We start from the raw sequence: 24,785 nt of genomic DNA, 5'->3' as shown, positions 1-24,785 counted from the left end.
AAAAAAGGGTTCAAGTCGCACTGCAGAGCGACCCAATCACTTTGATATGTCTGGGCCAATTTGATGTATAAATTGTTCAATTGAATCCATCTTAATCTAATGTCTAAAATAGACTTGTATGCCAAAAAAGTGAAACTCTGGTCTGGAATCTCACCTATTATTATTCACGAAGATTGGATTTTTTTTCTGGCCAAAGGACTTATTCCCACCCAAAATATTTTCTAATCTTAAGTTTCTACCCCTTAATTATGAAAATCTTAAACACTCACCCATGGGGATAAAGTCTATTGGTTTCAAAGTAAAAATCGTTATTTTATCTATAATATTAAAAATAAATTAACATTTAATCTTTTTTTCTTTCAAAAACCTTAAAAACTAACTATTTTTCTTATAGGTCAAGTTTTAAAAAATGATATTTCTCTTTTTAGGGTTTAGTTTTCAAATTCCGGTACCATTGTCAGTGGTTTCTTCCTCCTAAGGTTTTCTCTCCCTCCAACAATCTTTTTCCTCTCAGCTAGAAGTCTGATTGGCGTCGAATCAAGCCGGGAAGACAAAGAGTTACATTGGAAAGACAATCATCTTCCCAGATGTCTTCTTCTGGAAAGATAAAGAGTTTCGTCTCTTCATCTCTTTGACTTGATTTGACGTCAATCGAACGTTCAGTTGAAAGAAGAGAGATCATCAAAGGGAGAGAAAACTTCAGGAGAGAGAGACCATTAACAATAATGTTAGAGTTTGAAAACTGAACCTTAGGGGAGAAGTGTAATTTTTTAAAACTTTGTCTATGAGGGAAATAATTAGTTTTTAGAGTTTAAGGAAGGGGGGAGGGGGGGGGGGGGGGAATAAATAAAATTTTAAGAGTTTAGGTTTCTATTAATTTAACTGTTCATGGATGGATAAATAAGATTTTCATAATTAGGGGATAGAAAGTAGAGGCTAGAGCATGCTTTGGGTGGAAATCTTACCTATTATTATTATTCATGAAGATTGGATTTTTTTTCTTTATCCATGATAGGCAGACACTGACCATCATACATTCATCTACATGTTATGCCATCATTTTAAATAGGCCAAACGACTATTTCCCACCCAAGGTTTAGCGTTTTCTCAAATGTTCTCCCTTTAACTATGGAAACACCAAACACCCACTCATGACCGGTTAGATTTAACAGAACCCTAACGCCTAAAAATTTAATCTCATTTTCCCCCCTAAAAGTTTAAAAACTATCATTTTTTCCCTAAGCTAAGTTTGAAAAGATTGCATTTTCCCCCCTAGGGTTTATTTCCAAACCCTTCTCCGTCGCTTTCTCCGGCGCCATCACCGGCCATCTTCCCCTCCCAACAGTTTCTCTTTCACCGAAGACCCCTCTCAATTCGATCTCAACGCATTCGATGCAGAGAGAAGCCGTCTGGGAAGAGAAATCGTCTTCCCAAACGACGAAGACGAGATCGATCGATCTCGTCTTCATCGTCTGGGAAGACGATTGTCTTCCCAGATGAAGACGACTCGTCTTCCCAGAGGACGACAAGTCGTCTCGTCGTCTTGTCTTCATCTGGGAAGACGTCGTCTTCCCAGACGACGGCGACGACTGGGAAGACGAAGAACTTCGTCTTCCCCGATGAAGTTCTTCGTCTTCCACAGCTTCTCCGACTCCGATTGGAAGTCCAAATGGGAGGAAAGAGATCTCCGGAAGGCGAGGATGCTTCGGGAGGGAGAGACCGTCGGCAATGGAGCCGGAGACCGTCGGCAATGCTTCGGGAGGGTGAAACTGGGATTTTTTAAAACTTAGGCTGGGGGGGAATTTTAGTTTTTAAAGTTTAGGGGGGCAAAAATTTTCTATTTTAGTTTATTTTTAATATTCTAGAGAAAATGATGATTTTACCCTTATCACCGTTAAAGTTTTGTTAAATCTAACCGGTCATGGGTGGGTGTTTGGTGTTTCCATAGTTAAAGGGGGGACATTTGAAAAAACGCTAAACCTTGGGTGGGAAATAGTCGTTTGGCCTTTTAAATAAGGCAGGCAGCTTTGAAGTTGCCATCAACGCTTCTCTTCTGCCACCCCATCCCAGCCCTTCCTCATCGCTTTGCCACGTATATCTTATTCCATATTCTTTCTCATTGTGATGTGTGTGTGTGTGTATATATATATATACTTATTTATTTATTTATATAATCTAAAATTGCTGTAAATCATTTATTAATTGAATTCAACAAGTTAAATCAGCGGAAAATTGCAGTTGGTGTCTCAAAGCGCAAAACTGACTGAGTTTTATTGTCAACAAAATTCCATCTTAAACAAAAAAGAGCAACCATGGTTCTCTCTCCTTTTACTGCTACCTACACATTCTTGGTTGTTCATAAATGGAGGGAAAGATCAACCTTGGAATCCTTACCCTTATCAGAAATATTCCCCATGTTGATGTGATTGTTATTCATCTGGGACGTTATTCCTCCATAGCCATTCTCACATCTTATGCTTCTTTGCCAGTTTAAGAAACTCGGTTCATCCTGTTCATCAACACGACCATGGTTATGATGATTGCCGCAAAACGCCACATTATCAAACCTGGCTGCGCCGTTGGATTTAAACTTATCTGGGTAGACTTGTGTGGGAAAATAGCCAAAGTTGGCGCTATGAGCAGTTATATACATTGATGGGTGTACAAGTCCAAAGGGAGGATGATGATGATAGCTTGGAGGGAAAACCATTGGCAACGATTGTGGTGATGAGAAGTTGTTTGGTGAATATTCAGATACACGTTTTGCTTTTCTCGCTGCTGTTCTCTCCTTCTTGTGAGCATTTTGGTGACCCCCCAAGGCTTGAGAACTGTAAAATTTTCTTGAACAGAACATACAAGGAAACACTCTTGACGATGAATCGTCTGCACTGGTTCCCTGAACTTTCTCATGTTCATGATCTCCCATGCCTGTGGCTGCAAGAACAAATTAGGATCAGTTAATAAATTGACCATTAGAAAAAAAAAAAAACTTAAACAATAACTATAGAAACCAGATGAAGGGGACCTTCAAATGGGATGCGAGGGGGCTACGGGGAGGAGAGAAGAAAACTTGAAGAAATAGAAAATGGAGGTATTGAGAGCAAGAAATTTAGATACTAAAAAAGTGAAGAGGAGTTGAGAAACTAAATTGACAGGAGTTGGAAAATGTGAAGAGGGTCTGTATAAGTATTAAATAGAGAGGGTATATGTATGGGCTTGGGAAGAGAAGAGATAAGAGAGAAAGAGAGAGATAATTGAGGTGACAAATCTGCATGCCCAAGTAAAGAGGGTGATTGGTGGAAAAAGATGTTTGGTTGGGAAAAGGAATCTCAAATTTCAATCTGACAAATATGGGGTTTCATGGGTGTTTTAGTTTTGCTTGACAGAAGTTTAACTCTTTGTTTCTCAGTTACAACTTGCAAATGAATGCTGTTATACTTGCTTTTGGAATTTGAAGTAAAAAGATCCTCTACTAATGTAAAGACACTGTTTTTCCTACACAACCAGTGAGCTGGACCCTGAAATGAGCGTAGGCTTTTTGACTTTTTCATGGGCATTAATACAAAAGAGTTTCGTCTTATTTGTTCGATACAGGATAATAAAGAGGTGGTGGGATGGCATCAAGTGAACACAGGAAGTCAGAGTCAGAGTCTTGATGATCACGTCTGTTATGTCCAATGGCCAATGTACAAGGATTGGGTAAGTTGAAAGCTAATGAGTAAGTCGGTCAGTTCCCCACTTGATGATCAGAAAACTGAGTCGTGGGTGCCTTTCTTTCTCTGTGCATGCAAATGGCCGTCTGATGAATTCCACTGGCTTTTCTATAAATAGTTATGGGCTCAACAGTTACTACTCGATGGATTCTCCACTCCCCACCGCCTAGCATCCATCCCTATCCTTCTCTGCACACTCTTCTCATTCCTCCAATCACAGATAATAAGACAACCAAAATTCGTCTTTTCTTTTACACATTTTATGCTCCTCTACATTTCCATTTCCCACAAATTTTATTTCTCTATACATTTACCGATCACATTTTACATCTTAGCTTAAGCTTAATTTATTTATTTAAAGTAAGATTCAGGTTTTTTTTTTTCTTCCATATTAATCAAATGGCTACATCTCCGTAGAAAATCAATAGTTATGGCAATCCTTAGCTTGAAAAATAGGGGAAATAGGGGTTTTAAAGCATAAGAGATAAAAATGAAGTCGAAATGGCTAAAAGCAACAACCTTGTACAAAACCACATTCCCTTTAATACATATAAATGAACGATAAGAAGGCTATGCAATTAATAAATGTTGACTCAGCAAAACCCAAAAAATTTTGAGTCCGCAAGCGGGGACAGGACTTTCGGCAAAGAATTCACAAAGGGAGGCTGAGTAAACTGTTGAGGACGTTTATCTTATTATGTGATACGACAAGGGTTGTGTGATTGACAATGATACGAGGATGGAGTATAGGCATTTATGAGACTCAAGAACAACCAAAACATCTCCTAATGGAGAAAAAACGTGATGGTTCTGTTGATGGCTCTGCCTCAACATTGGTCTCGGGCTTAGTCTGAGCCTCCTGATGAGGATAATGCCTAAAAAATGCCTTAACTGCACCAGTTACTCCATCTTCTTTCTCCATGGACCTTGCGAGCTCAATTGCACGCTGCTTCACCTGTCATAGTTCTCAGGTTGGTCAGTAAAAACTGTGGTATAATTTTCTTATATCCTAGAACCCATAGAGGAATATGCTATATTAGATTGTTTAGAGTTAGATTTTTTGCTTTTTTTTTTTTTTTAAACTGTATGGTAGAGTACCTCTGGATCTAGCATGAACTTTATTGCATCAACCAACTTAGCAAGTGAGAACTCTTCAACTGGGATGGGTGGAGGACCTACTCCTCTGGCATGTACCTGCTCTCCCCAGAAAAGTTGGTCACCGAAGAAAGGTACAATCGTTGTTGGGCACTACATTTCAAAAACGATGTGTCAAAATGAGACAGGAAAAACATCGGACGGGACTCTTAAGTACTGAAACCATGGTTAAAGTAAGCATCTATTATTACCGCTGCTCTAAGACCGGCAGCAGTTGTTCCAGCACCACCATGATGAACCTTAGAAGCAAAGTACGGATGTCATCATAAACAAAAAACAGATTGAAGCATAACCATAAGCTTATTGAATCCCACAAACATTAAGATAACATATGCATTAATGAGCTGCTTCAGGATAAAGACTTACCACAGCCTTACATTGTAAGAACAGCCAGTCATGAGGGCAATTGTCCAACAAGTACACAAAGTCCTTCGGTTCTGCAACTGGAAGGAAATAAGGTATAGTCAAACCTCAACCCCAAGTTTATAGAACAATGTCGTAGGAAAAGAAGAAGAATGAAAGGGACACATAAAGAGATAGAAGTAAAGGAACATATGAAGCATATTAGTGATTAATTAATATAACTCACAGTTGCCAAGGCCACCCCAGCCTTTGTTAATGATACCCCTCTGTCCACTTGTTTCCAGTGCTTCCACAATTATTTGGGTCATTTTCTCTGGCTCTTGAACAGGCTAACAAGAAAAAGGGAAAGATTAAATTAAAAAAAAAGAAGTCATCAGGTGATACAAAAATTTACCACTTTCATTTGAAGTATCTATTTCACCCTCGAGTATACCAACTTAAAGGATACAAAGCCAGTTAATGAACAAGCTTGTATGATGAAATCTGGATCACTGCAATAACCATATATAAGTCTCAAAATAAAACAGCAGTAGAAGTTTATAAAATGGAATAATTCAATTTCCACACGGGGGAATTAGCAAATATAATTGGACAAATCATATGCAGCACACATGGTATCAGATCTAATTGAATAAGTTCCATTGTACCTCCCAACCAAATAAATTTTTTATAAGTACTACACATAGCCAAGCACTGCTACAGGGAGTGATACAATCTACACAATAGACATCAACACATTGCATAATTATAACATATCACAGTTCAAGAAATATCTTCAACCTTTATTTCGATTGTAGTCCTCCAGCTTCCCACTTAAACACATCCCTCTCTAGAAGGATGGAAACTTCTCCCTTCCCACACAAAACGGTCACCAGCTGCTCCTCACTTAAAACCATCATATAATACACGGGAGCTTTTCTTAACACCCCTCCTGCCTCCATCCATCATTGATTCATCAAACATCTATGGTCCTAAATTGCTAAGTCTACATATAAAAAAAAAAGATTCCATCCTGCTCGAAATTCCTAAAGAAATTTTAAACTTCCAATTGTATCTACTTACAAGAGTCACATAAGTTACACAAATTAGATAACATCAAGAAAATGAAAATAAAAATTATCTTTGTTAAGTAAAAAACGTAACAAATTCCATAGCATGCCAAATTGATAATAAAAACAGATGGTAGGTAATAACTTAATTTAATCTCACTCATTTCCTTCAAATAATTTTTAGGAAGTTATGCCTCCTTTTCCTACATTTATTTCATATGTTAATATTTAAGTTTCAGGAAAATTTGTCGATCCACAAAAATTCGAGAAGAAGTTCTCATCACTATTTGAAATCTGTAATATATAAGGAAAAGGGAACAATATCCATTTCACCAAATTTCAAGACCTAAAGGAATCAACAATCTAAATTGCTAAAGCCACTTAGTGTCGTGTAGGTAAAATTAGGATCCCACCTCAATCAAGGGTTAAGGCTTTATGGGAAACAAGAAGGCTATCACTTGTCTAGCACGGCCATCATTCCAAAAAAATAGAAATTGACAACTTAGAAATGCTCTCAAGAAAGGTTTACTAATTTCAAATGCTTATAATTCATAATAAAACAACAAACAAATTATGAGAGAACTAAGAAAACAAACTCACAAGGCTGCCGAATCCTATATAAATAGGCTTTGTACCAGCATCAAGCCATTTTACAAGTGATTCTGAAGGTTCATAATTGGATGCAAGATCAAGGAAGCAGAATCCTACCACATCAACCTTTGGTCCCCAGTCTGCAACAGAATTTTAAAAAAAATAAAAAAAAGTAAACCAGAAATTAACATTCCTCCAAGAGGATCCTTTTCCCACAATTTACAGTGCATAATCACTGAATTCAAGATTCTCATACTTCACAGAAATTTGTTGACAGCAAAAACCTCAATAACTTATACAGCATAGAAAAGCAGATAATTTGTTAAGGACAATTGCCCACGAATTTAAATAAGCAAAAAGATACACCACCCAAAGCACATGGTCAACGAAAGCATATCAAAGTAAAGAATGGCAAAAATTCAAATTTTTGGCGACAAGTCATCAGTTAAGACTCCAAAAAATTTCCATAAAATAGCACTTACATCCCAAAAAATCAATTCAGATTTTCAATTTGTTGTGCTAAAGGGGGAATGAGAGGAACAGGGAGCATGGATATTTTGATCATCAGCATCACCTCAGATGTTTCCAATGATACTCTCATTTCAAAGCTATAAATGCCTATCAAATGAGCTATAACACTATCTTGTAACACCCCTCAGAGACTAAAGTTACAACCTTTTGGTTTAGGAACAAGGTGAGGACTCCATATATATCCATGTGGAATATCAGAATCAGAACCCTGGGAACTGCTCAAATAAGTGACAGGTCGTAGCTTCAGCTTCTTTTTCCTAACATCATTTATCATGTCCCGAATTCCAAGCCAAATCAATGAGTCAACGATTTGATACGATAACTGCAAAAGTACATAGAAGGAAAAAGTCATACCAGAAATTTATTTTTAATAAAGGAGTTAAACAAACATATATGATATGGCAAAGAGGACAGAATTAGATGAACTCACTCGATATCCAGCTGATTGCTTGACACGTGACAAAGGATGTGGAAACTCACTGGTCGGCCTGGGTAAAAAGATAATAGATTGTGCAAAGCAATTTCAGATTCCCCATCAAACCATGCATTAGAACAACTAACCGAGACAAAAAAACACAAGTTGCAAAACTGAAAACTTTAAGATAGTCAGCAAAACTTAATCAACTAGATTCCATTACCCAGACAAGACTTACGTCCATGGCATTGTGAAAAATATATGAATCGGTACTTTTAGTGCCTCTGCAACATGGGTATGCCCTGAAGAAGCAATTGACAAGGTTAGGTAGAATTGTGATCAACTTAATGAAAACATAAGTTGAACTCTCTGTAATAAATGACTGACAATGAATATAGCATGATCTCTTTCCAATCAATAAATTCCAAATAGATAGCAAAAGATGCAGAAACAATCACACACCAAAGTCATTCAATGTTAGTAAAATATTACCGTATGCTGGGGGATTAGCAATGATTGCATCCGGCTTGAAGGCAATACCAGAATCTAAATCAGGCTCTTTGCAAGCTGGAAGTAGAGAGTTAATGATTTGTTTCATCTGATTTCGTTGAATGGGTATCTCAGAAGGGTCTGATGGCAGGAAGCCCTTGTTTTTAACCATATCTGCTCAGAGAAGTGGAAAACTATTAACTGAAAGTACTGCAAAAAAACTATCATCAATAATCTTAGAGTTTGTTCATATGGGCCATGGCAATATCAACTTCAAGAAAAAAGAAGGTAGCCAAATCTATGATAATATGAAGAAAACTGTATAGTATTGAAAACAGAAAACGCCCATGGCAAGCTAATACATGCAATGAAATACCTATGTTTTATGTCATGAGTATTTTTGACTCAAAGAGTCAGCACGCGCTTATTTTGATAATAACAAACTAATAATGCCCCCAAACAAATTTACTAATACTTTTACTTGAGTGTGAGCTTAGATGACAAAAAATTACCCAATGCGCTTAATGGAGGATCAACATGAAAAAAAGACAAAGCTTAAATCAAGAATTGTTGAAGATTTTAAGTGAAGCTCAAATTTAGGTAGTTTTTCTTGTAATCATTGAGAATTTCTCTTTATTAGAAAAATTATGTGCATCCATGTGAAAGCTCTTATAAAAATTTATTTTCGTACTTTTTAAATTTTTGGGTTAAATTGTCACTTTTCAGACCTAATGGGTTAAACCAAACTTTATCAAATTTCAACAAACTATTGTTCAACCTATTTGGAATTATGGGTTTTTAGATCATGGACTACAATGTCATATCTTAAAGTTTAGATCTTCCTAGAATTTTAAAAATGGGCTAAACTGCCTTTTTCAAAAATTTGGGGGGAAAACTACAATTTTCAAAAGTTGAGGAGAGAAAGCTGAAATTATTTTGGTCAACCCACTTGCCCTACTGAATTTCAATTGCCGGATCAAACATAAGCCATAGTTTTTGGCTTTCATAAACCATTTTTTATTTTATTATAGACTGCCATCACAATCCGCATTGGTTCACGCCCCAAGTTGATTGGCTTTCCATAGCTCCAAAAAAAGTCTAGCATAAGCTTGCATTCTATATGTGGTTAAGTTTCTAATTCAAATCCAGTCAACCAACTTGGGTGATTGACTTTCTAATGGTTCGTGTCACGTCCATCTAGACAACCGAATTAAATCAAGTCAACCAAATTCAACAGTTTTGAAAATCCATTTTTGGGCATAACAACTATATTTTTTAATCCCTCCATATAAACTCATCAAAACCCATTTGAAGACAACAAGATTTCTTGCTAAAAACTTTCACATTCAAGAGAGAAATTCACTCTTTAAGCTTTCACTTGCATTTTTCATTCTAATAAAAAAACCTTGCTTTACACTTTCATTTGTAACGCAAAAAATTGGGTTGTATTGTGCAATATACTTTCACATCCACTCTTTAAGAGAGATATTTCTTCACACTTGTAAAATTTAAACTTTGTAAAGGAGTTGGTTTTACTCTTGTCGAGGCTAGAGATTTCTAGTGAAAGAATTAAAACTTCAGTGATTATAAAGTTAATAGCACTTTAAAAGCTATTTATATTGTAAAGGATTGCTTTGATTGATTGTCATATCATCTCATATTCACTTATTAGAATTAGTAAAATCTCACCAGGTTGCATAAATAGCTTTGATTCATCAAAGTAGTATTAATAGTTAAAGCATGTATACTAATAGATGGTCATATAGGCACTTACAACCAGCAAGAACTTTTGGATCTCCACCTAAAGGATAGAACTCCAACCCAGCAGTCAACACAAAATCTTTGAAATTTGAATGAGTAGCTAATCTAACACGATGGCCATAGTCCTGCATGAAATATCCTTGTTAATATAAAAGAAATCTATTGTAAAATAGCTTTTTGGATTGTTGATATTAAAAATCATGTTTCTTTCCATTGAAATGAAATAAGCACAACATTGTAATTACACATAGTTATACCAGAACAAAAGACCAATATAAACAAAGGTGAATTTTTGCCCATAAACGAACTTTCTTTAAAGAAAAACTCAAACACCATCTTTTGCATTCATGTCTCTAACGTCTATCCCAAACATAACACCAGTCTAAGTTCTTTTCCACTTTTCATTGGAAGACAATATTGTGTAGAATAATTACTATTTCTTATTAAAATATTCAGAGTAGAAATGTAATACCCACTTATAGAATTACAAATAATGTCAAATTTAATTAAAAAAGGGAAAAGAAATATACACAAAGAGAACTCAATAAGGAAAATGGAACAAAAAATAACATTAGAATATTCTTCTAAATTCTAACCTGCAGACGTTTACCAATCGCAATAAATGGTTGTACATCGCCGCGAGTGCCTACAATTAGCATTACTATTTGCAATGGTGGTATGCATAGATAGTCTTGTGAGTCAAGGGGCTCTTCATTAACAAATTCACTACATAAATTTTCAGATGCAGCACCAAGATCATGGGGTTCAACATCTCCAGGAACTTCAAATTCAACAGTTCCATCATCTTTCACAGTAGCTATTCTGTTCAACAATTTAATCTGCCCAGGTTTGAAACTATCAATAAACCATAAAAACCCATGCAAACTAATCTCAATGATCAAATTGCAATGCTACCAAGTGTAACTGTTACAACTATGATGATGACAATTATGCTAATAACAGTGACAGCCAAAACAAAAGTAGCACTAGGAAAGTGGAGTATATGATATGCAAATCCCAGCAAGGCTTAAACTTAATCCCCTTCATGTGGTGAGACCATTTATATGGAACTATCAACTTTATCACAAACAAGTTGCTCATAGCAAAAGATCAATAATACAGTTACACAACACTGTAATATGACATTTAGGCATGTCACTAAAACCCATAAGATACAGCCTAACTAAACCTAGATAACATCAGCCCACAAACTGAAATTTGTTAAGCATTAAATGAGCCCTTAATATAGTTACCGTAGTCTTCCATTATGCTTCAACTACAAAAGTCAGTTCTGCAAATAAAATTCACTATGAATATGACTCCCTGTACAGGATTAAAGACAAAATTAAAATTAGATATCACAACTAATCATTCTCCAGATGTTCATAGAATTCAGAAAGCTCACATTAAATAAAATCTTGTTAAAGTTCATACATTAATTCAGTATTAGATAGAATACGAAGGTTTCTGATTAAGCCAGCTAAAATGTCTTACCAATTCGGAAGAAAAAATGCTTCACAAATTTTAAAAATTCATGGCAGATTTCAATAAACACTGGCATTATACCTTCTGCTCGACAGATATATTGTTATCAAAAATTTGGGCTGCCTGTTCAGCAAGTATACTACGGAGTCTGTGACTCTCAGTTTTTGCTCTTTCCAACTTAAGCGGACTTGAAACTTGCCCCTGTTTCTCTGCGCTTGACAAGTCCTTCTGTGGAGTCCGTATCTTAGGAAGACTTTTCCCAGAATTTCCTATTCGAAACAAAAATCAGAAATATCATATATGTAAACCCATAAATAAAAAAGAAAATCTTTCACTACAACGCCTTAGACTTGCTTGTCGGTCGCATATGATGCCATTTTATATGCTAATTTGTTACACGATTACAATCACATAGACGTTCAATTTCAAGATTTGACAAGCAATAAATAATTTCATCAGCGTCAACTAAATCAATTAATTCCAACCACTCGTAGGTCTAAAATTCCAACACTCAAGCATACTAAAAGAACTACTAGATAAAGAGAGTTTCACAGCTCTGTCTTGGAAACAAAATTCTAAGCAACGAAACATGAGACTAAAAATAATACAATTTGAAAGGGAAATTGCTGACCTGAAGACTCGGAATGTCCATTATTTACGGTACCGCCTCCCGTACTCGTCTCTCTGGAATCCATTTCTTTACCTTCGCTGCTACTTACAACACCTATTCTGCGCTCAAACTTCACAGAAAGTTCACTTGAACTTGAAGAAGAAGAAGAAGATGACCGAAAATTTTCTCGAGTCTCCGCCATCGGCGTCACGCCCGATGCCGGCCAACTCCCTGACTGTGGTTGGCCAAGCTCTTCCTGATTCAGATTTGCCCAACTAGGAAGTGTGTTGTTTAGTACTCTCAATCTTTGCGTCAATTGCGTGTTTGAATTCTAAGAAAACGACAGAAAATGAGGGAGATTTTTGTTCTCAGAATTAATTATTCAGTAGGGAAGGCACGTTCAATGGAGTTGGTGATGCTTGCGGTTTTTATTTTAGTCTTTCTTTTATTTTTTTTAATTTTCTTTTTTGCCTAATAAAGAAACTTGACGCGTATGCAAAGTTACGAACTGTCGGAGCAAGGCACTGGCGGCGTTAACACAAGATAGGCCAACGGAAAACTCAAATTGATGCTCGTAGATAATTAAAATTAATTGATTAAATTAATTTTATGGATAAAATTATTATTTGAGTATAATATATTAAAAATAATAAAAAAATTATCATTCTCTCTCATTATTTATAAAACTAATGTTTTACCTTATAATTAAACTTTAAATAAATACATTTTCCCTCTTACAGTTTCATTTTCAACTAAACCTCTTTAGTGTCGAAATTTGACCGTTATCTCTCTTTCTTTGTTGTCAATAATTGACCTCATAACAGAATTTCTCTCTCTACAACAACATCACAACAAAAATGATTTATCTTTATTTAGAATTTTATTTTCAATCAAACTTCTATAATGTTGAAATTTTATCATCATCTCTCTTTCTATGCCCTTGATAGCCGCCCTCCCAACAAAATCTCTATTTCTACAACAACATCACGATGAAGACGATTTGTGGACAAATTGTCTTCATCATGATATCATCATAGAAAGAGACATTCTATCGAAAATGTGACCATCGACGATAAAAAAAGAAAGATGACGATCAAATTTCAACAACAAAGAAGTTGGATTGAAAATAAAACCTTAAAAGAGGAAATGTAATTTTTAAAGATTTAACTTTTAAATAAAATGTTAGTTTTCTAAATCAATTAGAGAAATGATAAAATTTTTTTGTTATTTTTAATAAATTATAATTAATTGGCGACTTTATCTTTAGAGTTTATTGAATTTGTTAATTTTAATAATTAATAGGTAAAAATTTAAGTTTTTTATATTTAACAAATACTAATTTTGATTTTTAATAAATTTTGGATAGGAATAAATATTTTGGCCTATATTATATTCAATTATAAAAAAAATAATTATATATATAATTGAATTTTTTATTTTTTATTTAAAATTATTTAATCATTTAATAAATAATAAATTAATATATAATATTGCTCATTTTCAAAATTATATACACTTAATCTGAACACTAAATTTTTATCTAAATAGATATTATTTTATTGGATAATAAGAATCAACCAATCACGTATACAGTTGTGTGCCCACTCGCGCCAAAATGTTACGGATGCAATGACCAAGAATATCGGCCCACTAGCTGCTGGTTCACGGAGCGATAGCAGTTGACACTAACGTCCATTTGGAGTGGGACACTTTGATAGGCCAGGCGCCAGCAAAGGCGTTCGATAAATTTATTCTTCGGTGAGCTCACCGGGCAAAACAAGGGGTATTATCGATAATAATTTTTTTATTTAAATTTTTTTAGATAAATATATAACAAATTTATTTTTATAAATAATTTTAATTTTAATTTTAAGAATATTCTCTCAATTAATTACATTATTTTTTATTATTTATGTCACTCTTAATTAATTATGTTAAATTTAACATAATTTTTTTAATATTTAATAAGTTCTTATTCAAATATTCAATAAGTCATGTTTTAAAAATTTAAAATATATTTGAAAATTGATAAATTTTTATTCAAATACAGGTAAAAACAAAAAGATTAACATAAACAAAGAAAATAGTAAGTACGAATAGGTGATGTATAAGGTGTCTAGAGTACGTAAAGGGATGTAGAGTGAGTAACGGATGTATAAAGTATGTAAAAAATATATAGGGTACGTAAGAATTATATATAATATATAAATATAAAAAAATTTAGACAAAAAAATTATTATCAATTTTAATTAATATCTCATAAGCAAAGTCGCACATGCATAACACTATACACACACCATGCCAGCTTGTGGTTGTGGGCTCAACACAAAATGAACGGTTGGCTTATTTTTAAATAATTTCCAAAATCTAAAATATTAAACTAAGTAACTTTTATTAGTTATATAGTATGTATATATATTTTATTAATATTAAATTCAAAACAAATTTATTCAAATTTAATAAAAGTTTTATTTAAATAAAACCAAACCCGAATTTGATATATACAAATTCAAGTTCAAACCTGAATTAAAACATATTTAAAAATTAATTACGAATCCAAATTCGAGCTTAACGTTTACAAATTCAAACTCAAACCTAAACTAAAAAACATTTAAAAATCGATTACGAGTCTAAACCTAAGCTTAAATATATTAATTTTTTTTTTTAAACAACGTCATATAAGTCACGAAGGAACCAAATTTAAACAAACAAGTCAAACTCTTTTACATAAACTCAAGTCTTATGTGAGTTGAACAAGAACTCCTAATCCACGAAACAAGTCAAGCATAAACGAGTTATTCTTCAGGCTTGGTAAGCCCGAGTTGAGCCTCCCTGAAAATGAGCGAAAATGAGTTTTACCGTATTCAGACTCATTTAGCTCTAATCCAATCTTATTTTTTATATATAATTTGTGTACATAAATGATATATCACTATTATATAAGGTATTATTTTATTTTTAATTCAAAATTATTTAATTAAATAATAATATATCATTTATATATTTAAATAGTATATTAAAAATATATACAGATAATTTTATTGATTACAAATAAAAAAAGAACTAATTTCTCAAACATGTTTGAAACATTCTAAACTTAGAATTGAATTAAATATCTAACAAATAAAAATAAAACATGAGATTCTAAATTATCCTTTATTATCAATGTTATTTGGTTTACTTTGTCGTTTACAATAATAATTTAATAAATAATATAACATCAACTATAAATAGAAAAAATTATTAAAATAATATTGGTTTGGTTAAAATTATATATTTTTAAGCATAAAAACACTTCTATTTTTAATTAATATAAATAATATTTTCAAATTATTAAAATTATATATTTTGTTAAAATTATATATTTTCATAATACAAATATTTTATTTTTAATTAATATAATAAATAACATAAATAATATTTTAAAATAATTATTTTTAAAATATATTTAAATAAAAATATGTTTATATTTTTTATTATACCTAATCAAATATCATAATTATTTATTTTTATTAAATATAATAATAATAATAATTTATACCATATAATTTATATTTGTAATATATATTTTTAAATTATTCAAATCAAATTCAACTTTAACCCAATGTACACGAATTGACTAATTTGCAGATCAAAGTGTTAGAATTATTTGATCATATAGATTTTAGAGTAATGTTATGTAATATATATATATATTAAGTGATATATAAATAATGGTATATATATAAGATTAGATAATTTTAAGTTAGCGATTAAATAATATTTAATTATTTAATGATATATTATTATTTATATATTAAATTATATATATTATTTATACAAATAAATTAGGTTAAACGAGATTAAGTCTGCAGATGTCAAACGAACATCATACACTTTCAATTGAAATTCCCCGAACAACAATTAGGATATTTTTTGAGGTGATACAGGTAGGAGAGAGATGGAGTGAAATTATGAAATTTAAATTATAATTGTAATTTAATTCAGCTCTAGTGTGAATGCCGCTTAATTCTCGGCAATGTCGCTCTCTCATGCGCGGAGATTGAAGCTGCTGCAGGCGTAAGCCACGCTCACTCTTCTCCTCTCTTTCCTTTCATTTCACCATTTTAAAAATTTATCATCACATCTTCTTATTATTAATTTGTCTATTATCTTAATCGAAAATACATCATTTAATTCAAACACGCGCTATAAGGAGCTAAAAAGCGAGAAATCGAGTAATTTTTTTATGATCTAACTGCTATTAGGTTTATACTAATGTATATATCTTTTAGACTGATCGATGCTTAATTCGAAATGGACTTGCATGTATTGAAGTCTTGCTTTGTTTGTGTTGTTTATGTTCTCTTCAGGTTTTGTGTTCGAAATGTTGATGGAAGATCATGCGGTACTGGCTTGATTTACGTGATTGATTTATCGTGTGCATGAAATTCGGATCTGCTCCTTCTGGCTATAGTTTATGAAAAAGCGAGATTTGTAATCGATATGTTGTCCCATAATTTTTGTGTGATTTAGGATTAGTCACTGCCGTTGTACTTTTAGGATAAATTTGGATGTGGAGGATTCATTTTATTATTTGGGCTAAAAATTTTTTAGATTTGATTCGGATCTTGTAATTAGGTTGTAATATAACAGTTTGTTCATTTTAATTTTCTGTCAGAACTACAGGGAGTTAAGTGTTTGATATGTTGGATCAAGTTGATATGAGGAGGATTTGCTTTTGTGTTAGAGAGGATAATAGCAGCTCAAGGAGCTAAGGCACTGCTCATATGCAGCCGAATAGGCAGAGGAAGTCACCTGATGCTGCCATGAGCAGCGAGGTGCCTAGGATCCAGCAAGAAGCAGCGTCTTTACTACCAAATGCAGGAATAATCATGAATAAAAATGTCTCTGTACAGACAGGGGAGGAATTCTCCATGGAGTTTCTTCAGGACTGTGTTGCGGGAACAAGGATTCAACCTGCACCCATTATAGGTCAGAATAATGAACTGAGAATTGGAGTAAACTATAATCAGAATCACCCACAAGGGTATGAGGATCTTGCTCAAATTCTTGGGTTGACCAGAGTGGATTCCAAGTGTGCTTCAGATGTTTCTGTTTTGTATGCAAAAGGGCCTGCAAAAGTGATCGAGAATAGGGTTCACAGTGATAAATTAAACAAACACCACAAGGAAGACTGCGATAATGGGAATGGAGCCAGAAGAGCTTTTGGTGAATTAAACGGTAATCAAGCGGCTGGTGCTGGACCAATTTCTGTGCCCACTTTTGTGTTAGAGTCTTCTCGTGGCAACAAATTTAATGGGCCAGGAGTTCCGAATGAATCTCCAGCTGGGAAGATAAAAGTTCTCTGCAGCTTTGGTGGAAAAATATTGCCTAGGCCCAGTGATGGCAAACTCAGATATGTGGGAGGAGAGACAAAGATTATTTCCCTTAAGACAAATCTTTCTTGGGAAGAACTTGTGAAAAAAACTTTGGGTATTTGCAACCAACCTCACTCTATAAAGTACCAGCTCCCAGGTGAGGATCTTGATGCCCTTATATCTGTTTCTTCAGATGAGGACCTTCAGAATATGATAGAGGAATATTGTGGGATTGAAACACTCGAAGGTTCTCAAAGACTTCGGTTATTTTTGATTCCCTTGAGTGAATCTGAAAAATCATCAGCTCTTGAAGCAAGTACTATTCTGCAGAACAGTTCTGACTACCAATATGTTGTTGCTGTGAATGGCATACTGGAACCCAGTACTAGCAAAAATTCTGGTGGGCAGAATCTAGCAAATGAGGCAAGTCAACTGGGAATTGTTTTGGAAAACAATCCAAGCTTCCACAAACATTCTCCAGCTGACCCCTTATTTTTGGAAATTAATGGTGGTATTGGTGCCTCATATCCGACTCAATTCATTAATGAACCGTATAATACAACCCAACCTCCCAATCAATCACCTATCATCTCTCAAGTTCCTATGCCAGGTGGAGATCCCAAGAGTGTTCCTATTCAATTGCAAGGCAATAACTCTAGTGTTGATAGTAGTAGTTCCTTCATTACTGCCCAATTTCAACCTGAGGACATGACCACTGACACTGGCGATGGTAGACATCCTCCACTTGAGCCAACTACTTTGGCAAGCTATCATCAGTCCCACAAACAGATGGATGCCAACCAACCAAATCAAATCCATGGAGTACAAGTTCCAATCCACAATGCCAGAAAAGAAATTGCAAATCCTTCAAGTTTTGATAAAAATGATAGTGATCTCAATGGTTTCTCTTATGAGAAGCCTATGCCTAAAGAAAGAACATTTCACTCAGAAAAGCTTGTCTCTTGCCTTGGTGATCCTATGGGTTTGTCATCAGAATCTGTTGTCTCTACTGATCCTTGTCAAGGTATGTCACATGCATATTCTGATTCAAAGCTGAATGAGTGTGGAGGGGGGTCTGCTTACTGTTCACTGGAAGGTATGAGTCCATCATCCCCCTTGAACTTACCAAAGATACGAAGGCCTTCACTGCCAGTTTCCAATGTCTTGCAAGAAAAACCAATGCAATATGAGAATATTGATATTTTCCATCCAAAAGTACAAAATAATATACTTGATATTGGGTCTTCTGGATCACAGATGAATATGCAGCAGTGTTTCCCTTTAGAATCAACCTACTGGAAGAAACCTATTTCTAAGCTTACCAATGACATGAGAGACAGGCCAAAAGCAACTAATGATTTCATGAACAATGATTTCATGAAATCAAACCATTTTGATGAAGATTCAACTCTGGAAACAATGAAAATGGTAGATGAAAGAGATCTATTTTTGCATCAAGATGGAAACTTTTTCAAGGGAGGACCACCTGCTAACAGTTTGGAGGACATGAACAGTTTTCATAATGACAATTGCTGCCAAACTAATGCATCTGGTGTTGATACATTTTTGAGGGAAATGCAATTCTCTGAGGGTATGCTTCCTACATCCTTGGCAATTGATGCCAATCCCTTTGTAAATATTATGAGGGAGCAGCTCACAAACTTTGAACTTGGCAGTACTCTGTCTGATCACATTGTTGTGGACCAAAGTGCAAGCAATCAGCATTGTGATTTGACTAGTGTGTTGATGGGAGGACAAGGAAGTAATGCTCCATGTACTGAGAACGCTGAAATTGAAGGCTTATTTACAAAAATTCAACTGGCCTCTTCCGAGGGAGGTCCTCTAGCTGTTCCTCTGTCTGAAACATCCAATTGTCTAGTTTTCAGTGAACAAAGACAACTGCAACCTGCTTTGTTACAAAATTGTACTGGTTGTGGAGAACTTAATCTAAAAGTTTCTGCAGATTTATCCGCATCTCCGGTTCACTATGATGCTGCTTCAAGCTCACTCGTGCATAACGGTGACTTCCACACAGCATTGCAAAAGCCAACCATAGATGTTTCTTTGGAGAGAGAGATTTCTCCCCTTGATGGAGATTTTAAATACTACCCAGCTCAGGAGGTTGAGAAGTTTGGATTTGAAGAATATGTTTCCAAGATGCCGCAAGTAGCAGATGTTAGATTGGTCCAAACAAACCTGGCAATTGGCAATGACAATCGAAAGCAGTTGGAGTCAGTGGTTATTGTGGAAGATGGGTATGATAGTGTGCTCTCTTCTTTTCAATCTTCACCTGCAGCTGTCCCACATGTTGCAGATGTGCCTGGGAGTGGTATTGTATCCCCTAATGCAACAGAGTCAGATAGTCTCATTCCAGGTTCTGAGTCTGAGGTATGATTGATCGAATTATTAACTAGTCTTGGATTTGATAAAATATGCATATTTTTATTGCTTTGAGTTGCTACATGGTTCTTTTATAGGATTCTAAAACTGATTATCAAGACAAGAATGAATATCTTACTGATGCAATGATAGCTGAAATGGAAGCCAGTATTTACGGCTTGCAGGTTCTATTCTTCTATCTCAACCAACTTGCATTTGATTTTTGTTTATTTCTTCTTAATTATGCTTTTGTTATATTATCATTGTGCTTGGAAACTAAAATTGTGGTTCAAACCTGAAATGTTCTGTCTTGACCTACTTATTGGTAGTTGATGTTTAGTTTTAGGAAAATAGTAGGTCTTTTTGACAAGGATGATTACTTTTTTCTTTTTGAGTCACTGAATTGCCTTTTAAAGCTGATTAACTGATCTCTTCTTCTAGTGCACCATCTTCCTGCTGTTAGTTTTGTATGATGGTGGATTGATTTAAACTCAACCTCTCTCAGCCTCCAAACTTGTCGTTGTTATAACTAAAATATGGACAATAACTGTATTCCTTATGCCTGATTTAATGATTTAGCTTATGAAACTATCATATCTTCTATTTTGTGTATCAATGTCAAACTAACCTAGTACTAAGATGATTTCTAATTTGTGAAGCTGTGAGTCCAAACACCCTTAATATACACAATGGGTTATATTGTCTGACAAAAAGCATCAAATTAAGTAGTTGACTTGGCATTCTTACCAATAATAACTCTAGTGTTGTGTGCTATTATAGTATGCATGAGGCTACACAAAGTAGACTTACTATTTATGTGTAAAGTTCAGTTCCTATTGGTGGTTTGAGCAATTAGTCCTCCCCTGGTTGAATGACACTGTCTCTGACTGGAATCTGTTGAAATTCTAGCCCCATGCCACATTAATCATGATTATTTTAGACTTTTTAAGTGCACTTAGCCACACACAGTCCCATATGCAATTGCACAAAACACATGTTCGCCATCTTTTGTTTTTCTGAAGATATTTACTTCATACAACCAGGCTTGTAACAAAGTTCAAACTTCCAATAATTCTCTTTTAGTTGATACTTTCTTCATGTATTTTCTAGAACTAGAAATATCCCAAGTTCACTAAGTTGGCCACAACCATACCTAATAAGTATAGGAGTTGGGCTTTTACTTCTGATAGCTCCTTTACCTACCTCAGCAGCTGGTTGTTAAAATATGTGTTAAGATGTATTATTGGGTTAATGACCAGCTTCCTGTCAGTTTTTTTTAATCTTTCTTTATCAATTTGCATGCAAGGCTAAAGTTTTTGATGCTGATACAGATTATAAGGAATATTGATCTTGAAGAGCTAAGAGAGCTTGGATCTGGTACATATGGAACTGTTTATCATGGAAAATGGCGGGGAACAGATGTTGCCATAAAGAGAATTAAAAAGAGCTGCTTTGCTGGGAGATCTTCAGAGCAAGAACGGTTGGTGGGTTCTGACACTCTTCATCCTAGTGCCTTTTCTATTTAAAACTTTAAATGCTTAGTATTTAAAATATTTGAAACAGTTTTGTAACAATTTGGGTCATAGATTCTAGAATATATTTGCAGAGGGTCATACGAGTCATTCTCTTGCCTAATAATTGCATGATGCCCCTGAGCACACTGTTTATATTCCAGCCCTAAGATAATAATTACTGCATGCAAAGATGCTATAATAACCATTCCTCTTTAAAAAAACAAAGGGAGTAATAGATTTGGTGCAACTCCTCATCATTACAAATTTTTTAGTTGGATTTCTTGATAGAATGCCAAAGCAAAAGACATACCCAGATGTAAGAAATGCCTATGAATAGGGAATATGTGAAATGAATGATTGAATCTGACTTTGAAATGAGAATAAGAAGAATTAGAAGATTGAAATGATTACACCAAAATTCAACTGAGATATTGAAGTTCCTTTTATCCGGTAGTACTTGTGTATGTTTAGTTGTCTATAGTGAAAAATAAAACAAAGAGGTAACCTTCTTTCTATGATGATAAATATTTCCTCAATTCCAGCTGTCAAAGTTTTAAGTAATATCAGTCATTTCCTGCTTTTCTTAAATATTTTGGATTATTGGTGTATGAATATGGTGGGGAATCAGGTTGCCTAGGAAGTTTTATGTTCCAACATCCCTAATCTGTTAATTAAAATTGTAATATAAAGTAGGGCATTTCTTCGCTTCTGCGTGACAATTCTGTTAATGAAATTAATCATGCGTGTGGAATTTTTTTAAAAACTATTGTTGGACAAGTTCTTATTAATTTTAAGTTTTCAGGAGTAAATGCTATTCATTTTCACCTGCATGTGATGTTGATGAATATTTGGTTGTACAGGCAAAAGATTTCTGGAGAGAGGCACAGATCTTGTCTAATCTTCATCATCCAAATGTCGTTGCTTTTTATGGGGTAGTACCAGATGGAACTGGAGGAACCTTGGCCACTGTAACTGAATTTATGGTTAATGGATCACTTAGGCGTGTCCTGCTTAAGAAGGATAGGTAATTTTTTTTCTACTTCTTAAATTTAAATTTGCTTTCATTTGTTACTAATGCTATTACTGGTTTTGGAATTCTGATGCAGATCACTTGATCATCGTAAAAAACTTACTATTGCCATGGATGCAGCTTTTGGCATGGAATACTTGCACTCAAAAAACATCGTCCATTTTGATCTGAAATGTGACAATTTGTTGGTGAATTTGAGGGATCCACAGCGACCCATATGCAAGGTTACCCTTAACTAATTGTAATCTGTTTTCATGCAAAACTATTTTGATTATGCTTTATATCTGCTTCATGATTTTATTGAGTATGAAACCCCACACTGAAGAAAAACGAAACTTCAAATCAGATGAGAGAGTATTTCCATTTCGAGATGGTTTTTTAACTACTTGGCAGAAATCATTTTCTTGAAAACCACTTGTTCAATATTAGGCTTAAGTATGATCTAATTGATGCTAAATTGGAGGAACTTTGTAGGGTAAACACTGTCTCCCACCCTAGTTTTTTCATTTTTGTTTGTTTGTATTCTTCAATTTCCAGATTGGTCATAGTATGTTGTTTTCTGCAGGTCGGAGATTTTGGATTGTCGAGAATCAAGCGGAATACACTGATATCAGGTGGTGTACGGGGAACACTCCCATGGATGGCACCTGAACTATTGAGTGGTAGTAGTAGCCGGGTTTCTGAGAAGGTTTGTAAAATCCTACTACAGAACATGGCTCCTTGTGAAAGCAGTAAGTGAATTTTATAGTAAAGCAGTGAACAATAGGATATTCCATTTGACAGGTCGATGTTTTCTCATTTGGCATTTCGATGTGGGAAATCTTGACTAGTGAGGAACCTTATGCCGATATGCATTGTGGTGCTATTATTGGTAAGTTTGTCACTGACCTCATTCTGATAAATTGGAAAATCATACACATCTTGATTTTGGGAAAGAGAGATGAACAGTTATGCTATAATGCAGTTCATAAATGATTTTGTTTCTTTCTTTTTTAAGTTGTGCAATGGACTTATTTCCAACTCTCCAAATAATAATGGAACTGAAGCAATAAGCTGTGTTGTCATAGAATTCAGGGGAACCAATTAACAAAATTTTGTTTGGTGTCTGAAACATGATGAAACGGTCTGCATTTTTTCTCCTCTTTGTTTGTCATAGGCTGATATGAAAAAGATTACATAACTTTTTTCTTGAGACCCTTACTCCAACCATCCTAGTATGGGTAAAATTTGAGTTGTAGGCTTCTTATACCTACATGAGATCTCACTAAGGAGCTAATATTTTTTCAATCAATATTTACTTTCTAAGATTCTTTCTTTAATTTTTTTTTCATGTACTAATTATCTCTGTGTTATTTAAATACGCATAGCTGAAGTATGTGACACTCTATCTGTTTGTTTGCTGATCTGTTTTGTGAACTGTGTACAGGGGGGATCGTGAAGAATACACTTCGACCAACTATACCTGAACGCTGTGACCCTGACTGGAGGAAGCTGATGGAAGATTGTTGGTCACCAGATCCTGAAGGTAGACCATCATTTACCGAGATAACAAAAAGGCTGCGATCTATGTCAATGGCACTTCAGGCAAAGGGACAGAAACAACCAATCAAAGCAGCCGAATGCTAATGTTTCCTAATGAAAGATGTAAACTTGCTGCACTCTTCGGTTAAAGGGAATGTTTCTGTATCATCAATAGAAAAGTCCTTACGATTGGGGATCACAGCTTCTGAGGGTGAGCATGGTTTCTTTTTCTTCCCACCTGTTTATAGAAATATCTTTATTTTTTATTCTTTTGTTTAAAAGAAAAAGGCAAGGATGACAACAAAAAAGAGAAAAAAAAAAAAAAAAAGGAAAAGAAAACAGCTAAGGTCATAGTAATAGGCGATGAAGAGTGCATTTACAGTTTTCTGATCATTTTACTATGATGTTTTTGTGGAAAATTGGGTTTTATTTGTAATTTTTGTAAATATACACATGTTAAAATGGTGTCGTTATGGATGCATGTATCATATTAGTTTACCATGCGGCCAAAGAGGTTCTATTTATGAGTCTCATTTTAAAGCGAATTTTAATTAAGAAGAAATTAATTGCTTTGAAACTTCTACCCACGTGGTTAACGAGCATTGTTAACGAACGTGTTTTGGTTTGGTTCGTCTGTCTTGCCTTCGGCTATGATGCTCAATTTTCATTAACGATTATGCGAGACTCTTGCTTTTACGTTGTAAAGGCAAGTTTGAAATAGCTTGAAATGTGTGTGTTTTGTTTTTGGCCAATTTTTTTTTTTAATATAATTGATTAATAAAACAATAAACATTTAAAATAATTATTAATTTCAATATT

General features: G+C 34.4%; 3 protein-coding genes across 6 annotated transcripts; 1 reads left to right on the top strand and 2 right to left on the bottom strand.

The window, feature by feature from the left end:
- Positions 1-2,238: 2,238 nt before the first annotated feature.
- On the bottom strand, positions 2,239-4,074 carry LOC123223242 (protein LATE FLOWERING). The gene is made up of 2 exons (XM_044646373.1): positions 3,026-4,074; positions 2,239-2,934 (listed from the first exon to the last, which is right to left on the bottom strand). The coding sequence occupies exon 2, from the start codon at positions 2,924-2,926 to the stop codon at positions 2,357-2,359; it is 570 nt and encodes a 189-aa protein (XP_044502308.1). The 5' UTR covers positions 2,927-2,934; positions 3,026-4,074; the 3' UTR covers positions 2,239-2,356.
- A 124-nt stretch (positions 4,075-4,198) lies between these two features.
- Positions 4,199-12,586, bottom strand: LOC123223241 (sterol 3-beta-glucosyltransferase UGT80A2-like). 2 transcript variants are annotated; one of them, XM_044646371.1, is made up of 14 exons: positions 12,184-12,586; positions 11,634-11,821; positions 10,664-10,906; positions 10,081-10,192; positions 8,310-8,480; positions 8,056-8,119; positions 7,833-7,890; positions 7,547-7,724; positions 6,881-7,011; positions 5,458-5,560; positions 5,235-5,311; positions 5,060-5,107; positions 4,812-4,961; positions 4,199-4,668 (listed from the first exon to the last, which is right to left on the bottom strand). In XM_044646371.1, the coding sequence occupies exons 1-14, from the start codon at positions 12,362-12,364 to the stop codon at positions 4,477-4,479; spliced, it is 1,896 nt and encodes a 631-aa protein (XP_044502306.1). In that variant the 5' UTR covers positions 12,365-12,586; the 3' UTR covers positions 4,199-4,476. The 2 variants fall into 2 exon arrangements, with proteins under 2 accessions (XP_044502306.1, XP_044502307.1); XM_044646372.1 differs by lacking the exon at positions 12,184-12,586 and adding an exon at positions 11,321-11,390 and having other exon boundaries at positions 11,634-11,775.
- A 3,420-nt stretch (positions 12,587-16,006) lies between these two features.
- On the top strand, positions 16,007-24,464 carry LOC123223456. 3 transcript variants are annotated; one of them, XM_044646622.1, is made up of 10 exons: positions 16,007-16,221; positions 16,515-16,549; positions 16,823-19,910; positions 20,000-20,086; positions 21,233-21,385; positions 22,276-22,439; positions 22,522-22,669; positions 23,011-23,133; positions 23,229-23,316; positions 23,872-24,464. In XM_044646622.1, the coding sequence occupies exons 3-10, from the start codon at positions 16,932-16,934 to the stop codon at positions 24,069-24,071; spliced, it is 3,942 nt and encodes a 1,313-aa protein (XP_044502557.1). In that variant the 5' UTR covers positions 16,007-16,221; positions 16,515-16,549; positions 16,823-16,931; the 3' UTR covers positions 24,072-24,464. The 3 variants fall into 3 exon arrangements, with proteins under 3 accessions (XP_044502557.1, XP_044502555.1, XP_044502556.1); XM_044646620.1 differs by having other exon boundaries at positions 16,515-19,910; XM_044646621.1 differs by lacking the exon at positions 16,007-16,221 and adding an exon at positions 16,280-16,379 and having other exon boundaries at positions 16,515-19,910.
- The last annotated feature ends 321 nt before the right edge of the window (positions 24,465-24,785 follow it).

This window comes from Mangifera indica, chromosome 8 (genome assembly GCF_011075055.1).
Source record: "Mangifera indica cultivar Alphonso chromosome 8, CATAS_Mindica_2.1, whole genome shotgun sequence".
Classification (NCBI taxonomy): Eukaryota; Viridiplantae; Streptophyta; class Magnoliopsida; order Sapindales; family Anacardiaceae; genus Mangifera; species Mangifera indica.
Note: the sequence above shows the minus strand (reverse complement) of the source record. Positions and strands in the feature narration are given on the sequence as shown.